The sequence below is a fragment of the Acipenser ruthenus genome, chromosome 18, assembly GCF_902713425.1.
Source record: "Acipenser ruthenus chromosome 18, fAciRut3.2 maternal haplotype, whole genome shotgun sequence".
NCBI classification, from domain to species: domain Eukaryota; kingdom Metazoa; phylum Chordata; class Actinopteri; order Acipenseriformes; family Acipenseridae; genus Acipenser; species Acipenser ruthenus.
Genome location: NC_081206.1, coordinates 33,267,767 through 33,290,643, shown reverse-complemented (window position 1 = coordinate 33,290,643; position 22,877 = coordinate 33,267,767). Strand labels below are relative to the sequence as shown.

The following is a 22,877-nucleotide window of genomic DNA, read 5'->3' as shown; positions in this document are numbered from 1 at the left end:
ACTCACTGTCCAGAAATGTGCTTTTGCCTTGACTGCGGCTTCAGATTACATCCAGAATGATGGTGATAAAATACTGTTACAAAAAGAAGCGAGATGGATACATGGATACTAACTGAATCTCCAGGAGGGTTAAAGGAGGAACTTTCATTGGTTCCATGTCTGTGATTGTATTGTTGCAAAATAAGTCATTGTCAAAGAAGTTATTGAGAAACAACTGTTGTGTACTGTTTTATTGTAATGTTGAATTTCTCCCTTTAAGAATGAATGAATGAGCTTTTGTATGAATCACCAATTAACTAGATACAAGTGTAATTCATTTGGCTTGAATACACACTGAGGAGAGCACCTGTACTTGCTTGTCTGCTGTTTTTTAAATTGAAGTGAAGAAAGAAATAAAAAGTGATCTTTTTGAAAGATGTGAAGTGAGTGCTGGTTTTCTTCTGACTCCAGAATGAGCCCACATGTCCAGTCATATTATAATACAATACTCAGTGGCCAAAGGCAGCACAGTGGTTCTGAAGCGCTGTGGTACAATAGAATGGATTAGCAGCCTGTAGTGCTCATGCCATTATCAGCATATTAAATGCAGCACAGAGATAGCACTCCGACACTATATACAGCATAGGTGAGAATCATACAAGAGCTTTGCATTATACAAGGAATGAAGTACATTATATTACACAAGTTATGTGAACAATGCAGCATCTATAAAAGTCACCATAGTAAAAATATAGAAAAGTATAATAAAACACAGTGAAAGCATGGCAAAGCATAGGTGGACATTGTAAAGCCCAGACAGGTATGGTGAAGCTTATTAAAAAAACATGGCAAACGATGGCAAACTAGGGCAAATGCACAGTATAAGCATAGGAAAAACACAGGAAAACTGCTAAATTACAGTGGAAAACTTTTATAAGGGCACTAATAGATGACAGGTACAATCATCTGGGTGTCTTTATCCACAAGCACTCTGCTGGAGTGATTCAGCTCAAACGTCAAGCTGTGTTCTGTTTATAATCTCACGCAATAGGCTGTTAAAGTAATACTGACCATGGTGCAGAGTTAGAATGAGCTCCTCGCAGTCCTCCGAGCTGTGTGCAGCCCCTCTGTCTCTTTTCAAGACAGTCCTTACTGTTCTGCTATTTTAACGCACATGTTGCGCATCACTAATCACACAGAGTATTCACAGGAACCTGAGTAGCTGGAGTGCACACTGTTTACTGGACGCCTGCATTCGCAAGCCAAGCGTTTATTTTGTTTTTTGTAGTTGGCTGAGTATCTTGTTTTTCACATAAGAATTTTTTTGATTGAGTGTTTTAAAGTTGTATTAAGAGTAACAAAGACCGTGAAAGTGCTCTTAATCACTTAAATCTCCTGGATCTGCAAAACAAAAAACTAAAACAAAAAACAACTGTGTGTAAAGTTGTGAGCAGAGATACCCAGGCAGGAATATCTGTATGGTGGTATAACATGGGGAATACTCCAGAGTCAAAGCTGTGCCAAGTATGTTTCCTATTTATAAAACCCATTCTTTAGAGCTAAATAGATTTGAATTATCCCCTGGGGCACCAGTGCAGTTTAACTCAGGTCAGAGCGGCTAAGCACTTTAACAACAAGAGCAAATAATCCCAGGATTGGTGGGAGGCCGTGGTCCCAGGCAAGGCTTGTATTCATTACAATCTATCTACAACTTCAACATTTTCATGCTATTGTTACTGACGCATTTAATAACAACAAGATGAGAAGAGAGCTCATCTGTTTGTAATCATGTTGTTGACTAGTTGCTGTAGACTGATTGTGAAAAATGATTAGACAATACTGAAAACAACATGCACTCATTATTTTACATGCATGTCCATAGTTATTAACATGAACATTTTACAGTAACACTTTACATCAAGTGTATTTACACTGTAGTTACTTGGTAAATACATGTGTACATGAGCCTGCGTTTCTTTATCAGAGGAAGCTGCAAGAACTATGACATGCATGAGACAGGACTTTGTCACCAAGGAAACAGGGGAAAAAAACAAGCAGGTTTAGTTACTATGTTATTATGCATAGTTACAATGTACTTAACGTGTAAATCTCTTTGCATGATATATGTAAGTACACAATTGTATCAAAAAAAGGGTTAGGGTTAGAGTTACAGTTAGGGATGGGTTTGGGTTATATCGTGCAAAAAGATGTACACATTAAGTACATTGTAACTATGCATAATAACATTGTAATTGTGTGTAAGTACACATGTATTTACTACTGTAACTACAATGCAAATACACAAAGCACATAGTTCGAGACACTTCATGTAAAGTGTTTCCCATTTTCCATGGTTCCTCTCCTGCCACAGTGGCATCACGAGGATGTTAAAAACAGGACCAATTGTAATTGCCGTTGTCACGGGAGTCATGAGTTTGATCCCTGGACAGAACTGTCCAGCCAGGAATCTTGTCTAAAGCTGGAGGGGACTGTACTGTGCAGTATGTTGTCTTTTTTATGGATGGTGGATAGTTCCCACTTAGTTTTACTATGCCCAAACGTTTCAAATGGATTACAGCTTAATAGCATCTTGAATTCAGCAGCAAACACAGCTGTCAGGATGTCTTAAGAACGCTGTGGTCAAACGAAAGCAGCTCCTGCTGTTATCCTGTAGAGGAGAAGCTGGTTTGTTTACAGGACACTGCTCTCCGCAGGCTTCATGCAATCCGCTTGGAATGACTCCGAAAGGGGGCACCTACGAAATGGCTCCTTTTAGATATTTAAGAAGTTTAAAGAAAAATCTTTCAAAAGAAAGTATATAGCTCTTGAAACCCCTTTTGCAAACAGCCCCCTAAACTCCTGCCCCTTGTTCCTATTTATGGGTGGACTCAAGATTTTAACGAGACAGACTTTGAATTGCTTCTATAATGAAAGTATCACGATGCCTTCAATGGGATTGGCATGTCATGTTCACAAAATAAAAAGCCCATTGTACAACTGCCAATTCAGCTAACAACCAATTGAAAAAATAATGATGCTCTGGAGTTGAGGGTTGAGGTCCCAGCTCAAGTACAATATGCTTGCTTTACAGTGTGTATTCCTTTGCTTTACAGTGTGTATTCCATTGCTTTAGAAGAAGTAGCACTGAAATAAATCCTGCTATTTACCAGTCACATTCCTCCCTGCATCCAGTATTACTTGTCTAGGTTTAATATAATATGATTTGATTTAGGCGATGAGCTTCAAAGGAATTTGACGCACAAATTACTGAAATGCAGGGGAATCAAGAGAACACAGCGCTCATGCTGGGAAGTAAGTAATGTGAAAGGGTGATGGGAAGTGGGGGCAGTGCTATGACACAGTGCCACTTTCACTCAGAAACTGGTTGCATTTGCTTTTGTTTTATCAAAATCAATCTAGTTCTCACCGCTGTTCCTAACACAATCTTAGCTGATCAGAAGCATGCTAATTAAATTAGCTCTCAACATGGCTGCACATTAAAGTCCTCTAATTACTGAGTCCCAGTGCTATTGCTCTATGAACTCTGAAGGGGTTACGCAATCTAGGACATGGACAGGAGGTCCAGTCAATCTAGGGCATGGACAGGAGGTCCAGTCAATCTAGGGCATGGACAGGAAGTCCAGTCAATCTAGGGCATGGACAGGAAGTCCAGTCAATCTAGGACATGGACAGGAGGTCCAGTCAATCTCTACACTCCCTGTGAGAGCAACATTAGGCTGTGTTTTGCTGTTGAACGGACTGCAGTGTGACAGTGATTTTAAAATATATTGATATATCAGGTGACTTGTTTTTAAGAATGAGATTTGGAGGTTGAAATCCACCATATGTTAATAATTGAAAAACTTGTTTTTCATGCGCACTTAATGTTTCTTGGAGTTCCATGTGGGTGCAAAACAAGACTCTCTGGTGGGTCTGTAATATACTGTGCTATACTGTTTTTGCCATTTACAAGCCTCAGTGTCTGCAAGCCTCAGTGTTATATTCCTACAGGTTTTCATGTCTAGGTTGACTGAGTGCAACTGCAGCCAACACTGATTTATGTTGGCAAAGCTTTTTCTCTAGGCCATTGTAATCGCACATTAGGAACACAGTGAATACTGCAGGTTATATCAACCTGACATGTGCATGGTAGGCGCCAAGAGGACTTGTTTCATTTCTTGACCTTTCGAACACTGACCGTGGTCCCATTACAGTTTGCTATTGCACTTCAAGTCAATGCGAAGAGCAAGCGGTTCAGTTAGTGTACAGTGGACTGCATGGAGCACGGAGTCTAATGAAACTAAGCTGCTGTTTAAAATCGGGCCTTGACAGTCTTCATGTACGCTCATGTGAAAGACACCCACAATATCATGTTTTACACTCATACGGGTGTGGTACAAATCAAAGGAGATTATGATGAGGTGAGACCGCACTTACAATACTGTGCTCAATTCTGATCCCCTCAATACAAAAGGGACCTCTGTCCCAAGATTCCGTATTTCAGTAAAACACAACGATGGGGCAGAACCAAACTGGGGATCGGGGCAAAATACAAAACAGAATTGGTGACTCTTAAATGGATGCTTTGAATGGTGCATTTGAAGGTATGTATGGAAATACACATCACTCAGAGATGAAATGGTTATTCTAGCCTTTGGAAAAGAAGGTACAAAATGTGTTATTTACGCCCGGTTCATGGTTTGCCTTGTCTGGCCACAACATCACATTTCATTTTGAATTTAACAACTTTTTTTGATGAAAACTAATCCTCGTCTGTGAGGTTACTAGACGTCCTACACATTTTCAACTCTGAGGACCCCTGACTTTCAGTCCTGTGCAAATCATGCTATAGGAGTTTATTTTTACTATGTTATTATGCATAGTTACAATGTACATAATGCATGCATTTTCTTACATGGTATAACCCTGATCCAAACCCTAACCCTAAACCTAAACCTAACCCAAACCTAACTCTCAACCTAACCCTAACCCAAACCTAACCCTAACCCAAACCCTTAAGACTAACCCTTAAGACTAACCCTTAAGAATCTCATGACTCTCCAGACAGTTTGAGGCTTGTCATCTGTTTGAACTTCCCTTTGACAGCACGCCTACCCAGCAGCAAATCTGATTGGTTGAGAATTGGTTCACAATAAGCTCCAGTATTGCAGTTTCACTCTGGCACCTAAACAGTCAATGGATTGTGCTCAGTTGCATCTTTCAGGACATGGTGGTTCTTAGTCAGTCCCATTTTTATCAAGCTCTTGGCTCCAAGGTCTTTTGGAATGGAAGGCTTTGGCTTGTTGCACATCTTGGCCTGCAGTGCTATAAAGTGAAGTGGAGCTGCAGAACAAAACCAGAGCTTGAATGCAAAACTAAAGTGCTGAATGTTCCCCAGGTCACCCCAGGGCTCTTGTAACAGTAAAAACAGCTTCTATCTGCTGTGTAAAAAAAAAAAAAAAAGGGTTTCACATAAGCAGAGGATATGTTTGACTCTGTTTTATCGTTGACATCTGTTGTTTACTGGCCTTTACTAGCAATGCACCTTGGCCTGCTTTTAATGTTATTGCAGATAGTAAGTGCACAGGGTTGTGTATAAGCAATACTGCAGTGTGAAGATACAGAGCCGGGCTGGGCAAGGGTGTTTGTTACCTGATAAGTGTCCTCACCTTGTCCCCTGGAGAGTGCAGACACAATGAAGTACAGGAGCTTTGTCACATTACAAAGCCCTCTGCCAGCTGGCACTCTTGGAGGTACTCAGAGGCAGCAATTATTTCAAAATAAAACTCTTTAAAAAAACGGCTGGAGAGGCTTTTGTGAGTAAGGATATTTTAGTAAAGATCTCAGTAAGTGTTCCACTGAGACTCCAAAAACAAACACTGTTTTTCTCTAAACTCCTGGGCCATGGCTGGGTGCATTACTGGTCACTCAGCAACAGCAATTTATTTGAAAACAACACAAAAAAAACAACCAATATTTCAAATATAGGTATTTTTTTCAACCGCAATATATTGCATGGATTTTTAGAAGTACAATCCAGCTTCAGCCCTTCCATTGGGTTTCCTTGGTGGGTTTCCTTTTTTTTCAGTGGTTGAATCATTTTGCAAAGAGATATTGTCATGGAAACCTATTATTTTCCAGATCTCCGTTTAGAAAGCTTTCAAAAGAGTCGCAGGAGAAGTAGAGTCATTATCTGGAATGTTTTCCCTAACAACAGAACAGATTTTCAATCAATTCCTTTTTTTTAAGGCCTCAGCTATGGGAAAAGGGAAATGTCTTGTATAAGTTAATGTGCTCCAAAATTCAGTCTTGAATGATCTTTTATTTATTTATTAGCTAGAAATATGAATTGTGCTTTTTACGTTATTAATATGAACTGTGCTTTTTACCTTATTTTTTACTCTCTCTCTCTCTCTCTTTCTCTCTCTCTCTCTGTCTCTCTCTCTCTGTCTCTCCATATTTAGTATGGCCACCTTTGGCATCAATAACCGCTGGCATCTTTTTGGCACTGTGTCTGTGTGCTTTCTCAAAATCCCTGGTGTCATATGATTCCAGTTTTTCTTGAAGTTGTATCCACAGACTTTTGTACAGTTGGTACTTTTGTCAAGCATGAAGTCCAATAAACTACAGAAGCAATGGGGTGATCTAATAAATGTGCACACTACTGCATATATACACCCAAATATGCAAAACCATGACAAGTTGATTTAAAAAATCTCGTAAACAAGGTTCGAATTCATTAGGGACGCTTTTTAAAACTAGATAAGTTGTTCCAAGCACTCAGGTTTCAGTTTCCTATGAACATAATGTAATGGAATCTCACTGTCACCTGCCTGCTTATAGCTCTGTCATGGCTTTTGTCCTAATTGGAAGGGTTGGCTGCAGGATCCTATGAGTGATGTACTGTCCATGAGCTGTTACCAGACTGCTGGGTGGATCTGTGCTGCCTTCACTGTGCCCAGACTTGCAGGGCAGGCTGTTGATGCTGGCTGCACCTAGAGATCTCTTAGACCAGCATGGGACTGACAACCCAAACCACATATAAACAAGCGCTGTAAAGACTGCAACTTGATGAAGCACACCCACGGTTTCTTTGCTCTCATGTGGTGCCTGGATTGGACCCCCTCCCCTCACCCCACCCCCTCTCAGAGTCACTCAGTCCCATCCTGCGCAGGATGGTGCATTGGGTAGGCCTGGTTAATCAAACCAAGGTGTTTTAAATTCACAATACAGGAGTATTTTCTGAGAGCAATCAGAGACGAACCAGGGCTTTGCAGGCTTTCTGTCCTAAAGGCTGTTTTATTTCCCTTTGTTTTGTTTAATTCAATAGATAGCAGAACAACTTCTTCAGTGTTTTTTTTATTTTTGAACTTAGTGGTGCCGTTAGATTTTAATGAAAAGCATAACAGACCTTACCCGATTCATTTTTGAATCTCCACCGGGGGTGTAATGTCATTTCTGACAAACCAGTAGTTAAGGTTTTGAATGACATTTTTAAGACAGCTTTATAAAGCAGCCCACAACCATGGCTGTTAGGCAACTAACTGGGAACCGTTGTGAATTGTATAAGGCAGCAGTTCTGGACAGGAAAGGGTCTGCTTTGAATAGTTCCCCTCACCTGACGGTGCGTGCTTGCACAGAGCCCTGCTGTGAAGAGCGGCTTGCTCCCTGAATCAGCGTAGTGTAATCTTTACCGGGGCAGTTAAAGCAAGTTCATGTGAGAACAAGTCGAAGCACCTGATTGGTGGCTGGAAAAAACACGAAACCGTAACCTTGAACCGAGGGAGCACTCTACTAGTCTGTTTGTTTATTTTATCGGCCAATTCAGGCGAGTAACCTTTAACAAGGTATGTATGCACGAGTAAACGCTGCTTGTTTTGTGTGTGTTTACACTGGGTTATCTGGGTGTTTGAGGTCAGGGCAACGAATTTAGTGCATGCCATAAAAACAAATGAGTTTGACATTAACGTGGAGGGGCACCTGAGGTGGACTGCAGCACATTCTTTATGAGTTACTTCTGTTCATACCTGAAGCACAACTTGTTAAATCCTATAGATCTACAGCAATTGGGCTTGCATCGTGGCTGTCAGTGAGTGATTCATGAAGGACAGTCTAGTTCAGATCAGTACACACTGGGCTAGTCAAAGCTCTTTTATTTAACATCATGTAATCAAAGAAACTACAAAATGATATCGCAAAAGTCTACCGGAAGCCATACTAGTGGTACAATATTTCATGTTAGATTTCAAAATGTCATATTTTTCAATCTTTGTCAGTTTTTCGTTAAGTATATGGAAAACTACAAAGCGGTGTGTAATTCAATATGGTAATGTAACATTATTCAGCAGGTTTGATTGGACTTCATGAAGTAAAATGAGTTAATTCTATAGAGGGATGCAAAACTTTAGGACATAGCTGTACTCGTTATTTACACTCGTAAATGTAAATACGTGTTATTTTTCCATTAATATGGAGGGTTTATTGTTATCACGTGTTTATAAAAATAGATTTTGAGTAACGTCATTTTGAGTCAGCCAGTATCTGTGCAATCTTTTATCATGGTATTTGGGTGGCCAGGCAGGCATGCAGGAGTCACACAAACACAACAGTGATGTTTGAAGTGCAGGATTGCACACTTATTAATAAACCACAGTGCCCTTGTTAACAGGTGTGTGTGCCTCGTGACAGCAGAGCGATGAGAGAACCCCAGCTATCTCTCTCTCTCCACACGTCCCTGCTCTGAATGACTACAGCAGTCAATCTGTGCTTTTCTGTGTGGCCAGGTTAAATAGGAACGCAATCATCCAATTCAGCCTGACCACATTCCACACAGAGGTTTTCATTCCCCTCCAATGAGGCCAGGCCTCCCATTCAAACAAAGCACATTTCTACATGTTTGGTTTGCCTTCCCAGGTGGTTTGAAATGAATTTTCCTTGCAGGAATGAGTTTTAACCCCCCCCCCCCCACACACCCCCCCAACACCCCCCTGCCAAAACCACACAAAACGATCAATGTGAAGATATTTCAGATATGTATCAATGTAACACTAAGGCAAATCAATGCGTATGAAGAATGTTGCTTTGAATAATAAAGCAGATTTTGTAACAGTATTTGGTTTGGGCGGTGGGGATCAGCCCCAGGAGGAATAAGCAACAACATTGTTTTATAAACCCATTTTTCAAAAACAACTGGTTTTAAAAAACAAGTTGAGTTTGACCTCTAAGTTTCCATTGGGGATTCCTTCTTTTCTGATTAAGATCAAACAATCCCAAGTTTACCTACAGCACTCGAATAACAACACGTGCAGCAATGTGTGTATTATGATTCCTCCAGTTAGATTTATAGCAGTGTTTACTCCTTTTGAAATGAACCTCATGTGAACTGTGAAATGAAAAACACCTGGATATTTAAACACAGAGGCTCGCCAAGTGCCCTCAACGTTGCACACAGCAATTAATGACCTTTTTAATGTTGTTTTTTCAAACTTGGCATCTCAGCTATGACTTCTACTACGCTACGTGCTGTAGTAGTGCAGCAGATTTAGCAATCCCAGCGCTTGGGAACACTCTGTGATTTTCAATCACATGACTCCTTTTTAGATGTTATTATGAAGTCTGTACTACAACACTGGATTCTTGCAAAAACCACAGATTGTAAAACAAAATACAAACCCCAAATAGTAGCACCTGCCAGCAGGCTGGGTTTGTGAGCGGCAGGGGATGGAGGCTACATGTGGGAGCAGTTTATAAGCTTTGTGAAGCTTTGAAACCGTCCTGAGTCCTGGGATAACTGGAAGGAAAGCAGGGTTTGCATACCGTGTGATGAGCCACTTTCACTGAAGAGAAGCGGATGTGCTTAAAGGAGCGGGTCCTCTTTTTGTAAGGTGACTCAGTCATGTAAGCAGGAGCCCACCAGCATTACCATCTCATTTGAATAGCTCTCCTGGGATTCCTGGGATTCTCCTACAATAAGGAATGCTGTGTTGCTTGTATGATCCTTCCCTCTCAGCCAATGCCTATGCACTATAACGCCTATGCCTATCCAGCCTATGCACTAGTAAGTCACACTGTGTTATTTCTGGAGCAGTTCTGTTCAAATGTTCCATGCTTGGAGCTACTTTGTGTCCCAGCTCATTAGATTCTTTCTTGCAGTCAGTTCTTTATTAGGTTTTGATTTGGTTGTCTTTCCTGACACACTTCAGACCACACATCTGGATGTGATTGACTGTTTCACAGACTCCTGCTTTAAACAAAAGGATGCAGACATTCTGGTAAACATTCTATTCCTCTACCAGCTTGGCAGGCCTTCCCCTGTGTATAATCCCTTCATTAGAATGGGGTTAAGTTGGTGTGATTGCTTTACTGTGTGCTTATATCTCATTTAAAAAAGTCAGTTTTATAAAACTGGACACGCATTTTACGGGGAGGTTTCCATGCCAACCACCACAGGTATGATTCCGGTCCTATTTCTTTGATTGTGATTGAATGGTAAAGAAGTTATTGGCAGTGCTTCGATTTACTGTTTTTGATGCAGAGTTGCATATCCTAGACAGTACCCAAGTAATATATTGGTGACTATGCTGTAGGAAAAGCCAATTACACCATTCCCATACTTATCCAAACTTAATGAAGACGTACCTCAACTGCCCCATGGTTCAGTCGGTACAGTACCAAGGACTATTGATTAGCTACGTGCCCTATTATAGTGCCAAGGCATCGAGGTAGCTCAGCTAAAGAATTCTTGACAATATTTAAACTGAGATTTTCAATTGGGAAATCCACTAATCAGAGTACAGTACAAAACAATTATCCCAGTGTAAACAAAGAGCTTTACTTAGCAGGTCCACTCAATCCTGACACGTTGCAACCTTGCAAAGCAACCTATCAAAGGGAACAATTGTGCATTCAAAAACAAAGAATTTCTCTCTCTCTCTCTCTCTCTCTCTCTCTCTCTCTCTCTCTCTCTCTCTCTCTCTCTCTCTCTCTCTCTCTCTCTCTCTTTATATATATATATATATATATATGGTGTGGTTGCAGTTCTGTGCAGTTTGTGTCCCAACCATTCATCCCCATCGCCACCTCTACACCTGAATCTCACTATCTGACTGCTCACAGACACTTGTGGGCTATAGCTATCAATTCAATGTGCTTGGTATTGATGCTCAGTGTCCCTCGCGCATTGTTTTATATCAAACCGTACCCATACTGGTTTCAAATCCATTGCAGTGCTATTATCGCAGGAATGCAGAAGAGGAGCACAGCTAGCTGCTTCTATCAAACCTGTTGGGGTCTCTTCTGCGGTTATACACCGAGATGCTCTTCTGTATGGCTCTTGAGAAGCAGGATGCCTATTTAACCAGCTCTGGAGCTTCACAGGAGCTTGTAGAAGCGCAGCCTGTTATTAAATAAGGAAAGACATGCTGTTTATTACTGGGGAACAAAGGAGCCATTCACATTTCTGCTGCTAGTTGTTTTTTTTTTAGAATTTGAGATCACGGCTATGAAACGTGATGTTTTTTAATGATCGAATGGGCTTCTATTTATAGTGACATTAATAATGCAGTTTGTTAATAGAGAGTGAGGTCTTTTTGAGTTCTTCAGTGGATAATTAGCCGCTTGAACAGATTTGCAAAGCGGCTGAAGAAGCTGGTCTGTCTCGGACAGGGAGCTGCTTGGTGGGATAATTAAAGCTGGCAAACTTTTGCGGTCTTATCTAACTGAAAGGTACACAAGAGAGGGTAATTTAAGGAGCTCCTTGTGGGGGAAAAAGGGAAATATTCAATCAATGCAAATGTATTTGCAGTTTTAGTGATTTAGCCTTCAAGTGGTTCAGCATTTTGCTTATTTGTTTTTGCAGATTAACTGAAAGGATTGTGAAGACACAATTGTTAATTGGATATATGCAATTTAAGGACCTTTTTAAAGTAAAAGGCACAATGCTCTGCCAAGCTGCTCTTCAGTCTGGACACAAGGAATGCAGTCTATTATTATATATCCAGCTTTGGAATGGCTGAGAGTCCTGGGTATAAGCCAACCCAACAACGAGTCAGTAACCTTGTACTTGAAACTCAGGAGCATCAATGGGAGTCAGCCTAGAACACAACATCCAATTAAAAAGGGAGCAGAATAATTGTCTCTTGTACTGCATAGATATATTTCATTTGGCCAATATTAAATAAAAGGAAACATTCAATTTGTGTTATTATTATTATTAAAAAGGGAACAGGAGATCTGGGGTGGTCTTTCTCTGTGGAATGCATTAATGAAGTCTGCCAGCGAGTGGCACTATTCCCAACATCCGTTATGAATTATTTGTTTCTGGAAAATACAACTATGGAGAAGCAAAATGTATCTTTGCCTGTCTCCCAGTATTCGGAACCCCGGAATGCTTCCAACGTGTTTGAATGTTCTGTCTGATTACCAGAGAGACAAAAATAGTTTCTCAAATCATAATGAAGCTCAATAAAAACTGGTATGGAGCTTCTTTCTTTCGTTCTTTCTTTTGCATTCAAACTCATTCTGGTAAGACTCATGCTTAAGTGTTCTGTTGTTGTCTAAATTTAGGCAACATCTCTGAAAATACATGCTGGGTGTCACTGGATGGTTTCACGTCTGTTCAACCCGCTAATGGGGATTCTGTTTAATAATAACTCTAAAACTGTGAATGGTACACATGAAGAAATCATTAGCCGTAGTGTAAATGGAGACCACAAGACCAAAGCAGCCAGGTTCTGTGATGTCTGGACGTGTACAGCTATGAAGTCAGGTTCTGTGATGTCTGGACGTGTACAGCTATGAAGCCAGGTTCTGTGATGTCTGGACGTGTACAGCTATGAAGTCAGGTTCTGTGATGTCTGGACGTGTACAGCTATGAAGTCAGGTTCTGTGATGTCTGGACGTGTACAGCTATGAAGTCAGGTTCTGTGATGTCTGGACGTGTACAGCTATGAAGTCAGGTTCTGTGATGTCTGGACGTGTACAGCTATGAAGTCAGGTTCTGTGATGTCTGGACGTGTACAGCTATGAAGCCAGGTTCTGTGATGTCTGGACGTGTACAGCTATGAAGCCAGGTTCTGTGATGTCTGGACGTGTACAGCTATGAAGTCAGGTTCTGTGGTGTCTGGACGTGTACAGCTATGAAGCCAGGTTCTGTGATGTCTGGACGTGTACAGCTATGAAGTCAGGTTCTGTGATGTCTGGACGTGTACAGCTATGAAGTCAGGTTCTGTGATGTCTGGACGTGTACAGCTATGAAGCCAGGTTCTGTGATGTCTGGACGTGTACAGCTATGAAGTCAGGTTCTGTGATGTCTGGACGTGTACAACTATGAAGCCAGGTTCTGTGATGTCTGGACCTGTACAACTATGAAGCCAGGTTCTGTGATGTCTGGACGTGTACAACTATGAAGTCAGGTTCTGTGATGTCTGGACGTGTACAGCTATGAAGTCAGGTTCTGTGATGTCTGGACGTGTACAGCTATGAATTCAAAACCGCAATGACAATTCCACACATTCTTCTCATTTATTATGTTGGCAGGGCCTCGTTTAAAAGTTACTGGGAAATAAACCAATGCCCAGAACTTACGTAACAAAATCTGTTTTCACTTTAGTGGAGCGCAGCAGTTTTTATTACTGATTTACTACAAGAAAACAGACTGAGAGGAACCGGGGGGTGAGGAATGAACACATAGCGGTTTGTTTAAAGCAGGGGGTCCCAGCCTGCTCCACGACAAGAGACCACCGTGCTCTTCAGGGAATTTCCAAGTCCGGCACTGGAAACATATGTATTGCAAACTACTCTCTCTACACTTCTCTCATAAGAAATATTTGGGAATCTTTGGAATAGACAGATTTTCTCTTCCCCTTATTAAGTCATGTTGAAAATGCCCTCTCAGTTAAGTATCCCGTTCTAAGGGGCATGTACTGGTGATACAGTATTAGCTACTGTATATTGCAGTATCAACTTTGGATGGCCTCACTCTTTATAAGTGTTTGTTTTGTTGTTTTTAAAGTCCTAGCATGAACTGAAGCGGTCTGAAAGAGTACAGGGTGAGCTGCAGCACAGTCAGGGATTCTTCTAACACAAGTGCAATTCTACACTCCTGCAACTGGAACAGTCTCTGGGTCACAGAGTTGGAGAGATGCAGTGTCCACTCACAGGGTCTGCTGTGGTCCTGCTTGGGTTGTTCACTGAGCCACGCTGCCTTACAGTACTGAAGAAAATCAAATAGTTGTATGATCTGTCGCAGACTAAACAAACTCCCAATACAATGATTGTGTGTGCTCTCTGAAAATGCATTTTTAATCATCTCCAATTCATAGTTATTAAAGAAAGAACTACAGCTGATGACAACTGCACACTCATTGTAAACAGTGAGCAGCTTTCCATTTCATTCTCTATTTGTTATCATTCCGATTGGTGGTTCTAATTCCATGTTTTTGAAATGCCTCCCTTTAAGAATTCAGGTTACTTCAAGCAAAGGGAATATGCTGTTGTGAAGGGGTACAGGGGTGCTAATTACATTTCACACAGGCTGGGATTCAACAGCCATATTTTGTCAACATGATTTACTGCCCAATGACTTACACTACTTCATTTTGACTCACTATTTTGCGAAATGAAAAATGTGTACAAGTAAGAAGCAGCCACAAGAGGCATTTTGCAGGGCTTATTTCTCTGCAGTATATCCAGTGGGTGCATGAAGCAGATGCATCTTGTTGTAAGAATGGAGCAGCAGCACTGCTCATGTCGTTGAACGGACAGGTGCTGCCATCCACTGGAACAAAAGGGAACCAAATACCCAGAACAGTGAGAGCTTCGCTATTCTTCTCAGACTTTCATTATGTGCCAAGCAGGACACAGAAAATAAACATGTGCACAGGTTACAGAGATAAACACACATTGAACATGTGCACAGGTTACAGAGATAAACACACATTGAACATGTGCACAGGTTACAGAGATAAACACACATTGAACATGTGCACAGGTTACAGAGATAAACACACATTGAACATGTGCACAGGTTACAGAGATAAACACACATTGAACATGTGCACAGGTTACAGAGATAAACACACATTGAACATGTGCACAGGTTACAGAGATAAACACACATTGAACATGTGCACAGGTTACAGAGATAAACACACATTGAACATGTGCACAGGTTACAGAGATAAACACACATTGAACATGTGCACAGGTTACAGAGATAAACACACATTGAACATGTGCACAGGTTACAGAGCTGCAGCTCTGCATTCAGTGCTTTTGAAAATGATATCAATGATGACCACGAGGTGACAGCAAACAGCTTTTACTCTGAACCCCTAACTGCTCGCTTTATTAACATGTATAGCCTCTGCACGCCTCCGTATTGCTCGCCCCTGTCCCAATCCTTGGAATACAGTTTACCCCACTGCTGTAAATCCACGCTGTATCTTCAATAACAGGGTCTGGCAGCCAGTGAAACGAGAGTCAGTGTGTCCCAAGCAACGCAGCTGGTTTTCCAGTTGGGTTACAAGTCCCTCCTGGATATGGCTTTAGTCTCTGCCATTTGAGTGAATTAGTGCTAGAAAGGGCCAGGTTTCTTGTGTGGACAGAGTCCGGCTATGCAGCTCTGCTACAGCGTCACTCCACAGCGGACCCATTCAGTGCTTTCTCACTGCACAATAGACTTGATTTACAATAGAGGCTGTTACAGTTCCACGTACTCTCTGTAATCAACGCTTACGTGACATTGCGTGAACACATTACACAAGGGTCTCAGTGAAGGCTGTAAAGGGTTCTATTTTCAGACTCCACAAACAAAGAGCAATGCTTTAATATGCTTCTCTGTCTTTCTCACTAAGGCTAGGGGTTACATCTGACTGTGGTAACTTGCACACAGTAATCCACTGACTCAGGCTAGTATTGGATTGTCCCATTTATGGTTGGCAATGGGTTTGAAAAAGCCCCTGTCAGGATTAAGTGTTTAGTGCAGGGTGCAGTTAAAATGCAACGAAACAGATTCAGCCTAACAAGCACAGAAATTCCTTCTTTGATTAGTGTGGTAAACATTTATTTTCTTCTTTGTTACTATTTAGTAAGAGTTTTTGTTTTAGTAAACTTAACCTACTTACATTGTATTCCAATGATTACGTGTTTTCTGCTAGTGGTTTTCCGTCTCTTTTGAGAGCCCGCTTCCCCCCCCCCCCCCCCCCGCCCCCCCCCCGTTAGTCTGCCCAGCTCAGCTCCAGCTCATCAGCACGTTCCTGCCGTACATTCTGTACAAAACAATATAATTCACTACCAGTAGATGGCAGCCCAGAGCTTTAAAACTGGAAATCCCAGATTCAGTGTACTTACCTCTCTGGAAACAGCATTACTGTCCAGTTCTCTAGTTTGTTGAAAACAGTCTTTGATTTAAATGCTGGTGGCTAATCCATCCCTGATCAGTCAGCTGCTGTCTGGGACCCAGTATGGGTGTGTGTGTCTGTCCATCCCTGTGTCCCTGTGTCCCTGTATGCCCCCTTGTGACCATTTTGTATGATTTAAATTTTCTAAAATTTAAAATAATAAAAAGCATTCCTATGGCAGATGAAAAATGGATTAGCTTTTGAACACAACACTATATTATCTGTACCTATTTCATGCACAAATCCACCAGGGACACTGGGAATTAGTATTGTTATTTGTTACACACATTTTCATCACAAATCTGACAAGAGTTTAATCACTCCAGTGATACAGGTAATAAAACACGCTTTATACTGTATCTCCTGTACAACCTTTTTTATTTTGTAAAAAGACCAGGGGAATTGCACATCAATGAAACAGAAACTGATCAACAAAAACCCAATAATGTACTGTTTAAAGTTGAAACGTTTGATAACTAGATTCCATTGTATACTTCTAACATACTTTAGACATGAATCATATTTCAGTGGTTTATAACCCATCCACTATATCTCTATACAGATACATACATCGTTCGTACTGTGACAGGTTCTGCAGTAAGCTGCTGCATGCTTGCTTTCTCTTTGCAAGTCAGTTAGAGTTTGGTTCAGATATTACACTTTCATTTGGCACAGTGTATATGAAAAGAAGAGACAGAAATACTAAAGCACCACACTGTGAATGAATATTCACAACATTTGTCTGACAAAATACACAAACACTGCAAACTGAGAGAATCCGGATCCACGTTAGACTGAGCCTTCATACACCTGCCTTGGTACTGATGTAAGACCCTGATGAATCCAGATCAGGTCACATGAGTGGAAAGACCCTTGTGGAGATGAAACCATCAGTCTCCATGAATGATAAGATCAGAGTAAGCTGCTTCTGTCGCCTCCTTCCCTGGTCATGAAGGACACATTATTACAACGAGATGTTCTTTAAAAACATATTTGCAGTTTGAGAAAATATTATTCCAACCTTGCTTGATATCATGGCATTTTATCTTCATTGTTTTGACATAAAAAGTGTAAACAGTATGGTTCCATTCTGAGGCTGAACTAAACTAATGAAAGCTATTATTAAATGAAACTGCAGAGCAAAAATTATTCCTGCCTCGAATATCGTACTCCACGGTGATATTTTACACGTCATGACGCACACTTCCTCAAGGAATTGGAAGCGACGCAGCTTAGCTCAGATGGATGTGTAATTTTTGCCGTAGTTGTTCAGTTTGATTTTCTCAGGCATGATGATGTTGACGGAATTCTCTTCGCCGTTGTTGGTCTTTAAGAAGTGATTCCTCTGCTTTCTCACCAGCTGGCTGTATTTGGCGTTGGCCATCCACATCTCGCATTTAGAGAAGAAAACGATGGCCGTTGTGCCCAGGACCACAAGGCAGGTGAGCAAGCCGAGCACGATGAAACACACCACCTGGCTCTTACTGAGCAGGGAGCCGGGGCTGTGCAGCGCTTCCTTCACTGTGACCTTCAGCACCTCCCGATCTGGGTGGTGCATCATCTTGTGAAAGACATGCGAGGGCAGGCTGGAGTGCTGGGCGTGACCGTGAGCAGCATCCGAGAGCCTGGGGGGCTTCATTTTATGAGAGCTGCAGGTTTTTCCAAAGAATCCCGGCTTGCAGGCGCAGTGAAAGCCTCCGTCCGGGTGTCCATTGCATGTCGCTCCGTTCTCACACGGATGGCTCAGGCAGGGGATCACACTTTCATTGCAGTTCTTGCCTACAAAGCCCCCAGGACAAACACAGCTGTGGTCAGAGCCATGGTCCACACACATGCCACCATTCTTACACTGTCCGGACTCACAGCCGTCTACATCTATCTCACAGAAATCTCCAGTAAAGCCAGAGGGGCACAAGCAGGAAGAGTGTGGGGCAGATCCATGGGCATCAATGCAGGATCCACCATTCTGGCAAGGAGAGCTGGGAATGGAATAAGAGAAAGGGGTTCATTCTGGCAAGGAGAGCTGGGAATGGAATAAGAGAAAGGGGTTCATTCTGGCAAGGAGAGCTGGGAATGGAATAAGAGAAAGGGGTTCATTCTGGCAAGGAGAGCTGGGAATGGAATAAGAGAAAGGGGTTCATTCTGGCAAGGAGAGCTGGGAATGGAATAAGAGAAAGGGGTTCATTCTGGCAAGGAGAGCTGGGAATGGAATAATGGAAAGGGGTTCATTCTGGCAAGGAGAGCTGGGAATGGAATAAGAGAAAGGGGTTCATTCTGGCAAGGAGAGCTGGGAATGGAATAAGAGAAAGGGGTTCATTCTGGCAAGGAGAGCTGGGAATGGAATAATGGAAAGGGGTTCATTCTGGCAAGGAGAGCTGGGAATGGAATAATGGAAAGGGGGTTAATTCTGACGAGCTAGCATTTGGTAGTTTTGGAGTTTTACATGAGTTCCTTTAGGCCAATCAAACCGCATCACAGAGCACAATTATCAGTGTACAGCAGAACTGACTGTATTTCTCAAGTATGTATTGGATGAGCTGGTGACATATCTGGACAGGTTGGAACACTTTTGTTAGTCCCTGTATTCTTGCCATTTCATAACTACACATAGACATTATGACATGACTCCCAGGTGCTCCCGTTCGGTAGCTGATCATGATGGATAGCAACAAGTACAGAGTTATGAAGATGTTACATGAATAACGATTTCTATAACACATAGCGTTTACCCATTGGTGTAGCAGGGTCCAGTCTTCACATGGCAATTTCTCCCTGTATATCCCTGTGCACAGATACAGATGTAGCCACCATCGCCAGTCTCTATACATGTAGAGTTGTTAGAACAGGGCTTTGTAGTACAAGGGTGAATATCTGCAAAATATCAGCATGGCATACTTTTTAAATGCAATGGGATTGTATTATTATTATGATGATCAGGATTATTATTATTATTATTATTATTATGATTATGATTATTAGTAGTAGTAGTAGTAGTAGTATTCTAGCAGGCTTAAAAAGCTTTATTATTTGTGGTATTTGCTATAAAAAATATCCAAAAAATATATCAATTGAACGTCAGCTTTCTGTTTCTGTGTTCAGAATTATATACTAAATTTAACACACTATGATTTCTATTCATATTCCATTTTGTTTTTTTGTTAGTTTGTATAAACATGTAAAAAGCAAATGGTTACATTATAATTCCAAAGTGTAATGCTTGATCTCAGTTACCTATGTTACAGTGACTTCCCACCCACCCCGGGTCACAGATGCACTGCCACGGTGTACTGCAGGTGCCATGGAGACAGCCAGGGAAAGGAGCACACTGCTCACACCGCGGGCCCTGCCAGCCAGGTTTACATCTGAAAATGACAAAGCAGCAATGAGGCTCAAACATCGGCCACCGTGAAATACACAGCAAGTGGGAACATGTACTGTGGGGTTTGTGAATACAAGTCAAACCCAGTACAGTATGGGTCCCCTGCCATCCAAGTCTCTTCAAAGTGAACATAGTGTGTGTGTGTGTGTGTGTGCATGTGTGTGTGTCTGTGTCTGTGTGTGTGTGTGTCTGTGTGTGTGTGTGTCTGTGTGTGTGCGTGTGTGTGTGTGTCTGTGTGTGTGCGTGTGTGTGTGTGTGTCTGTGTGTGTGTGCGTGTGTGTGTGCGTGTGTGTGTGCGTGTGTGTGTGTGTGTGTGCGTGTGTGTGCATGTCTGTGTGTGTGTGTGTGTGCGTGTGTGTGCACATGTGTATGTGTGTGTGTGTCTGTGTGTGTGTGTGTGTGTGCGTGTGAGTGCGTGTGTGTGCGTGTGTGTGTGGGGTGTGTGTGCGTGTGTGTGGGGGGTATGTGTGTGTGCCTGTGTGTGTGGGGTGTGTGTGTGGGGTGTGTGTGTGTGGGGGGGGGTGTATGTGTGTGTGTGTGTGTGCGTGTGTGTGGGGTGTGTGTGTGTGGGGGATGTGTGTGTGTGTGTGTGTGTGAGTGTGTGTGTGCGTGTGTGTGGGGTGTGTGTGTGTGGGGGATGTGTGTGTGTGTGTGTGTGTGTGTGTGTGCGTATGTGTGTGTGTGTCAGTGTGTGTGTTTTCAATGTAAACTCTGATTACGCTGTTTCACCTTCACCCCCACTGGGTCCATACTGAAAAATATTAATAGTCTGAATTGCTTTCATTCTGTCAGCCACTTTCCCAAGCTTTTCTGGTAAGATGTATTGCCTGCAGGTCGAGCCCGTCCATTGGGACTCTGCACCTGCAGGCTACTGTATGCTGCAGGAATCTCAATCTTCATTACTGAAGGCAAATACAAGGGACGCAGGAAAGAAAGGCACACCAGTGGAATTATTTCCCATGGGTATAAAGCAGTTTTCTTTTTACCTATCATACAATTTTTGTCATGCTGACTTTAGTACAATTATCACACAATAGTAAAATACAAAGCAATGGCTGGACTTGTATGCTTTTCTATTTCACTCGCACATTTGTTGTGTGCCGTTGGAAGCACATATGGAATTAAATTGTTACACGGATGAATAACTGTGACTCACAGTTAATCTAGAAGCGTGTACAATACCTGCATTCACCAGCCTTCTCACAGAATCCGTTCATGGGGTTGCAATCAGGACTACATTCAGCACCTAAAATAGTAATGCCATAATAATAATAATAATAATAATAATAATAATAATAATAATAATAATAATAATACAACGTAGGACACAAGCATAGGTTTGTAAGCAAATGTGTAGTTCACATGTTTCATTCATAAAAGGTTTATTGATATATAAAATTAAAACAATGTTTCCCAAAAGTTACAATAACAAGACGTGTTATAAAACAATTATTATAGTCAGACAATTGACCAAAGCTGCAGTTATGTAGCATTAACAGCATCTCATCATTGTACACTACAGTACCTAATCAATATTGCCCTACCTATTCTGTAGCGCCACACACACACGAGTGGTTCACAGAGCTGAAGACTATGCTGTCTTTTACTGCACCTCTTCCGATTGTATTTGGAGCGGTGCTGATTAGAATTGCAATCTTACCATCGGTGAACCGGGCTGCGAGACAGAACAAAAGACAGGCGGCGATCAACGAGCAGGGGCCACAGAAACTCATCCCGATTCTCAAGTTAGCAATGCATAATCCTGCAACAAGATGGGAATTAAGCGACAGCTGGTTGCAATTCCGTCTTAGTTATGTGATCTGGCGGACCTATCAAACAGGTAAGGCATAGTAAAGAAAGCGCTTCTGCCAAGCCTGTCCATTATCTCCAGGGTTAGGACAAGTCGCTGCTCTAAAGTTATTGACTTCCAATGACAATACACGCTTAGAAACTGGATGGGCAGTCAAGTTAATGGCAGAAAATGATTTCGTACATATTTTAATAATTTCAAATTCAGCAGACTCCACGTCAGTATTCCTGATGTCTAGTTAGTACTGTGTCCTCGTATACATTATACCTGAATTCGCTTCAGGACGTAATTAGTCGCTTCTTAGCTATTTAAGTCTTGCTTTTTGTATTTATATTTCATTTAAGAAAAGGCAGTACCTGTGCGGTCCTGGGAGTGCTTCTTGTTTCGATGTAGTGTTTCAAAGTATTTTCACTCCATGAAAGGGTTCGTTTCATGTTCTGCCCAGGAACAGATGTTTGACATGTTTGCTTATTAGTTTAATGATGCAACCAATGCAACCCCGTCTCTTCCCCGCGGGCTCGGTGTTTTTGTTAGAGCTCTAAGCTCTGGAGTATTTGTCTTCAACAGGCGAGCTGTTTCTTCCGCGCGTCTAAAACCTCACTGAGTTCAGCGGGGAGCTGTCCAGCGCCTCAACCTCCTGAACGCATGCGCGTCACAGAACAGCCTTTGAAGTACTGTACTGCAGTTTTAATTACACCTGGGTTCAAAGGCTGTACTTGATCGTTTAAAAAGATTAAAATAAGTAACTCCGGAAGCGTATTTTACAGGATATCCTTTTGAAACTATTTATGTGGTTGTCTGTCGAGTCACCTACAGCATACAAAAATTATCTGCTATGCAGAACATTATGTTCAAAGTGCGTGAAAGCGTACACAGAAAAACAGTTTCAAGCAGCAGGATGCTAAAACGCATAGCTATTAGATCAATATTTCAATAATAAAAGCAAAGCAGCGATTTTATTTTTATGTATTCTGGTATTATTCAGTTACATAAAAAAACTAGCAGATGCATGATTGTAGCCTGTGTGTTATTGTAATGTCTACACGCTCACAGAGAGTAAAATAACACACAAACCTTACTGACATTTATAGAACGTTGGCTCGTGTCAAATATATTTACGACCATGTGCTGTGCTTCTGTTTGTTTTTACCTTGCTCAGAGCACGGGTAGTCTTTCAACAGCTATTCAGTGTATGTATTTGATATGTTTATTTCTTTGAACAGTTTACAGTAAGTGTCACAGCTTTACACAGATAAATGAAGCTGTACCCAATAATCATTTCGACATCTATTAGGCACTTTCCAATACA

General features: G+C 41.6%; 1 protein-coding gene across 2 annotated transcripts; it reads right to left on the bottom strand.

The window, feature by feature from the left end:
- Nucleotides 1–16,740: 16,740 nt before the first annotated feature.
- On the bottom strand, nucleotides 16,741–22,181 carry LOC117422205 (protein delta homolog 1-like). Of its 2 annotated transcripts, XM_034905452.2 has the most exons (6): nucleotides 21,925–22,181; nucleotides 21,419–21,520; nucleotides 20,941–21,004; nucleotides 19,611–19,741; nucleotides 19,109–19,250; nucleotides 16,741–18,358 (listed from the first exon to the last, which is right to left on the bottom strand). In XM_034905452.2, exons 2-6 carry the CDS (start codon nucleotides 21,489–21,491, stop codon nucleotides 17,617–17,619), a joined length of 1,152 nt encoding a protein of 383 aa, XP_034761343.2. In that variant the 5' UTR covers nucleotides 21,492–21,520; nucleotides 21,925–22,181; the 3' UTR covers nucleotides 16,741–17,616. The 2 variants fall into 2 exon arrangements, with proteins under 2 accessions (XP_034761343.2, XP_034761344.2); XM_034905453.2 differs by lacking the exon at nucleotides 21,925–22,181 and having other exon boundaries at nucleotides 19,637–19,741; nucleotides 21,419–21,491.
- Between the last annotated feature and the right edge of the window lie 696 nt (nucleotides 22,182–22,877).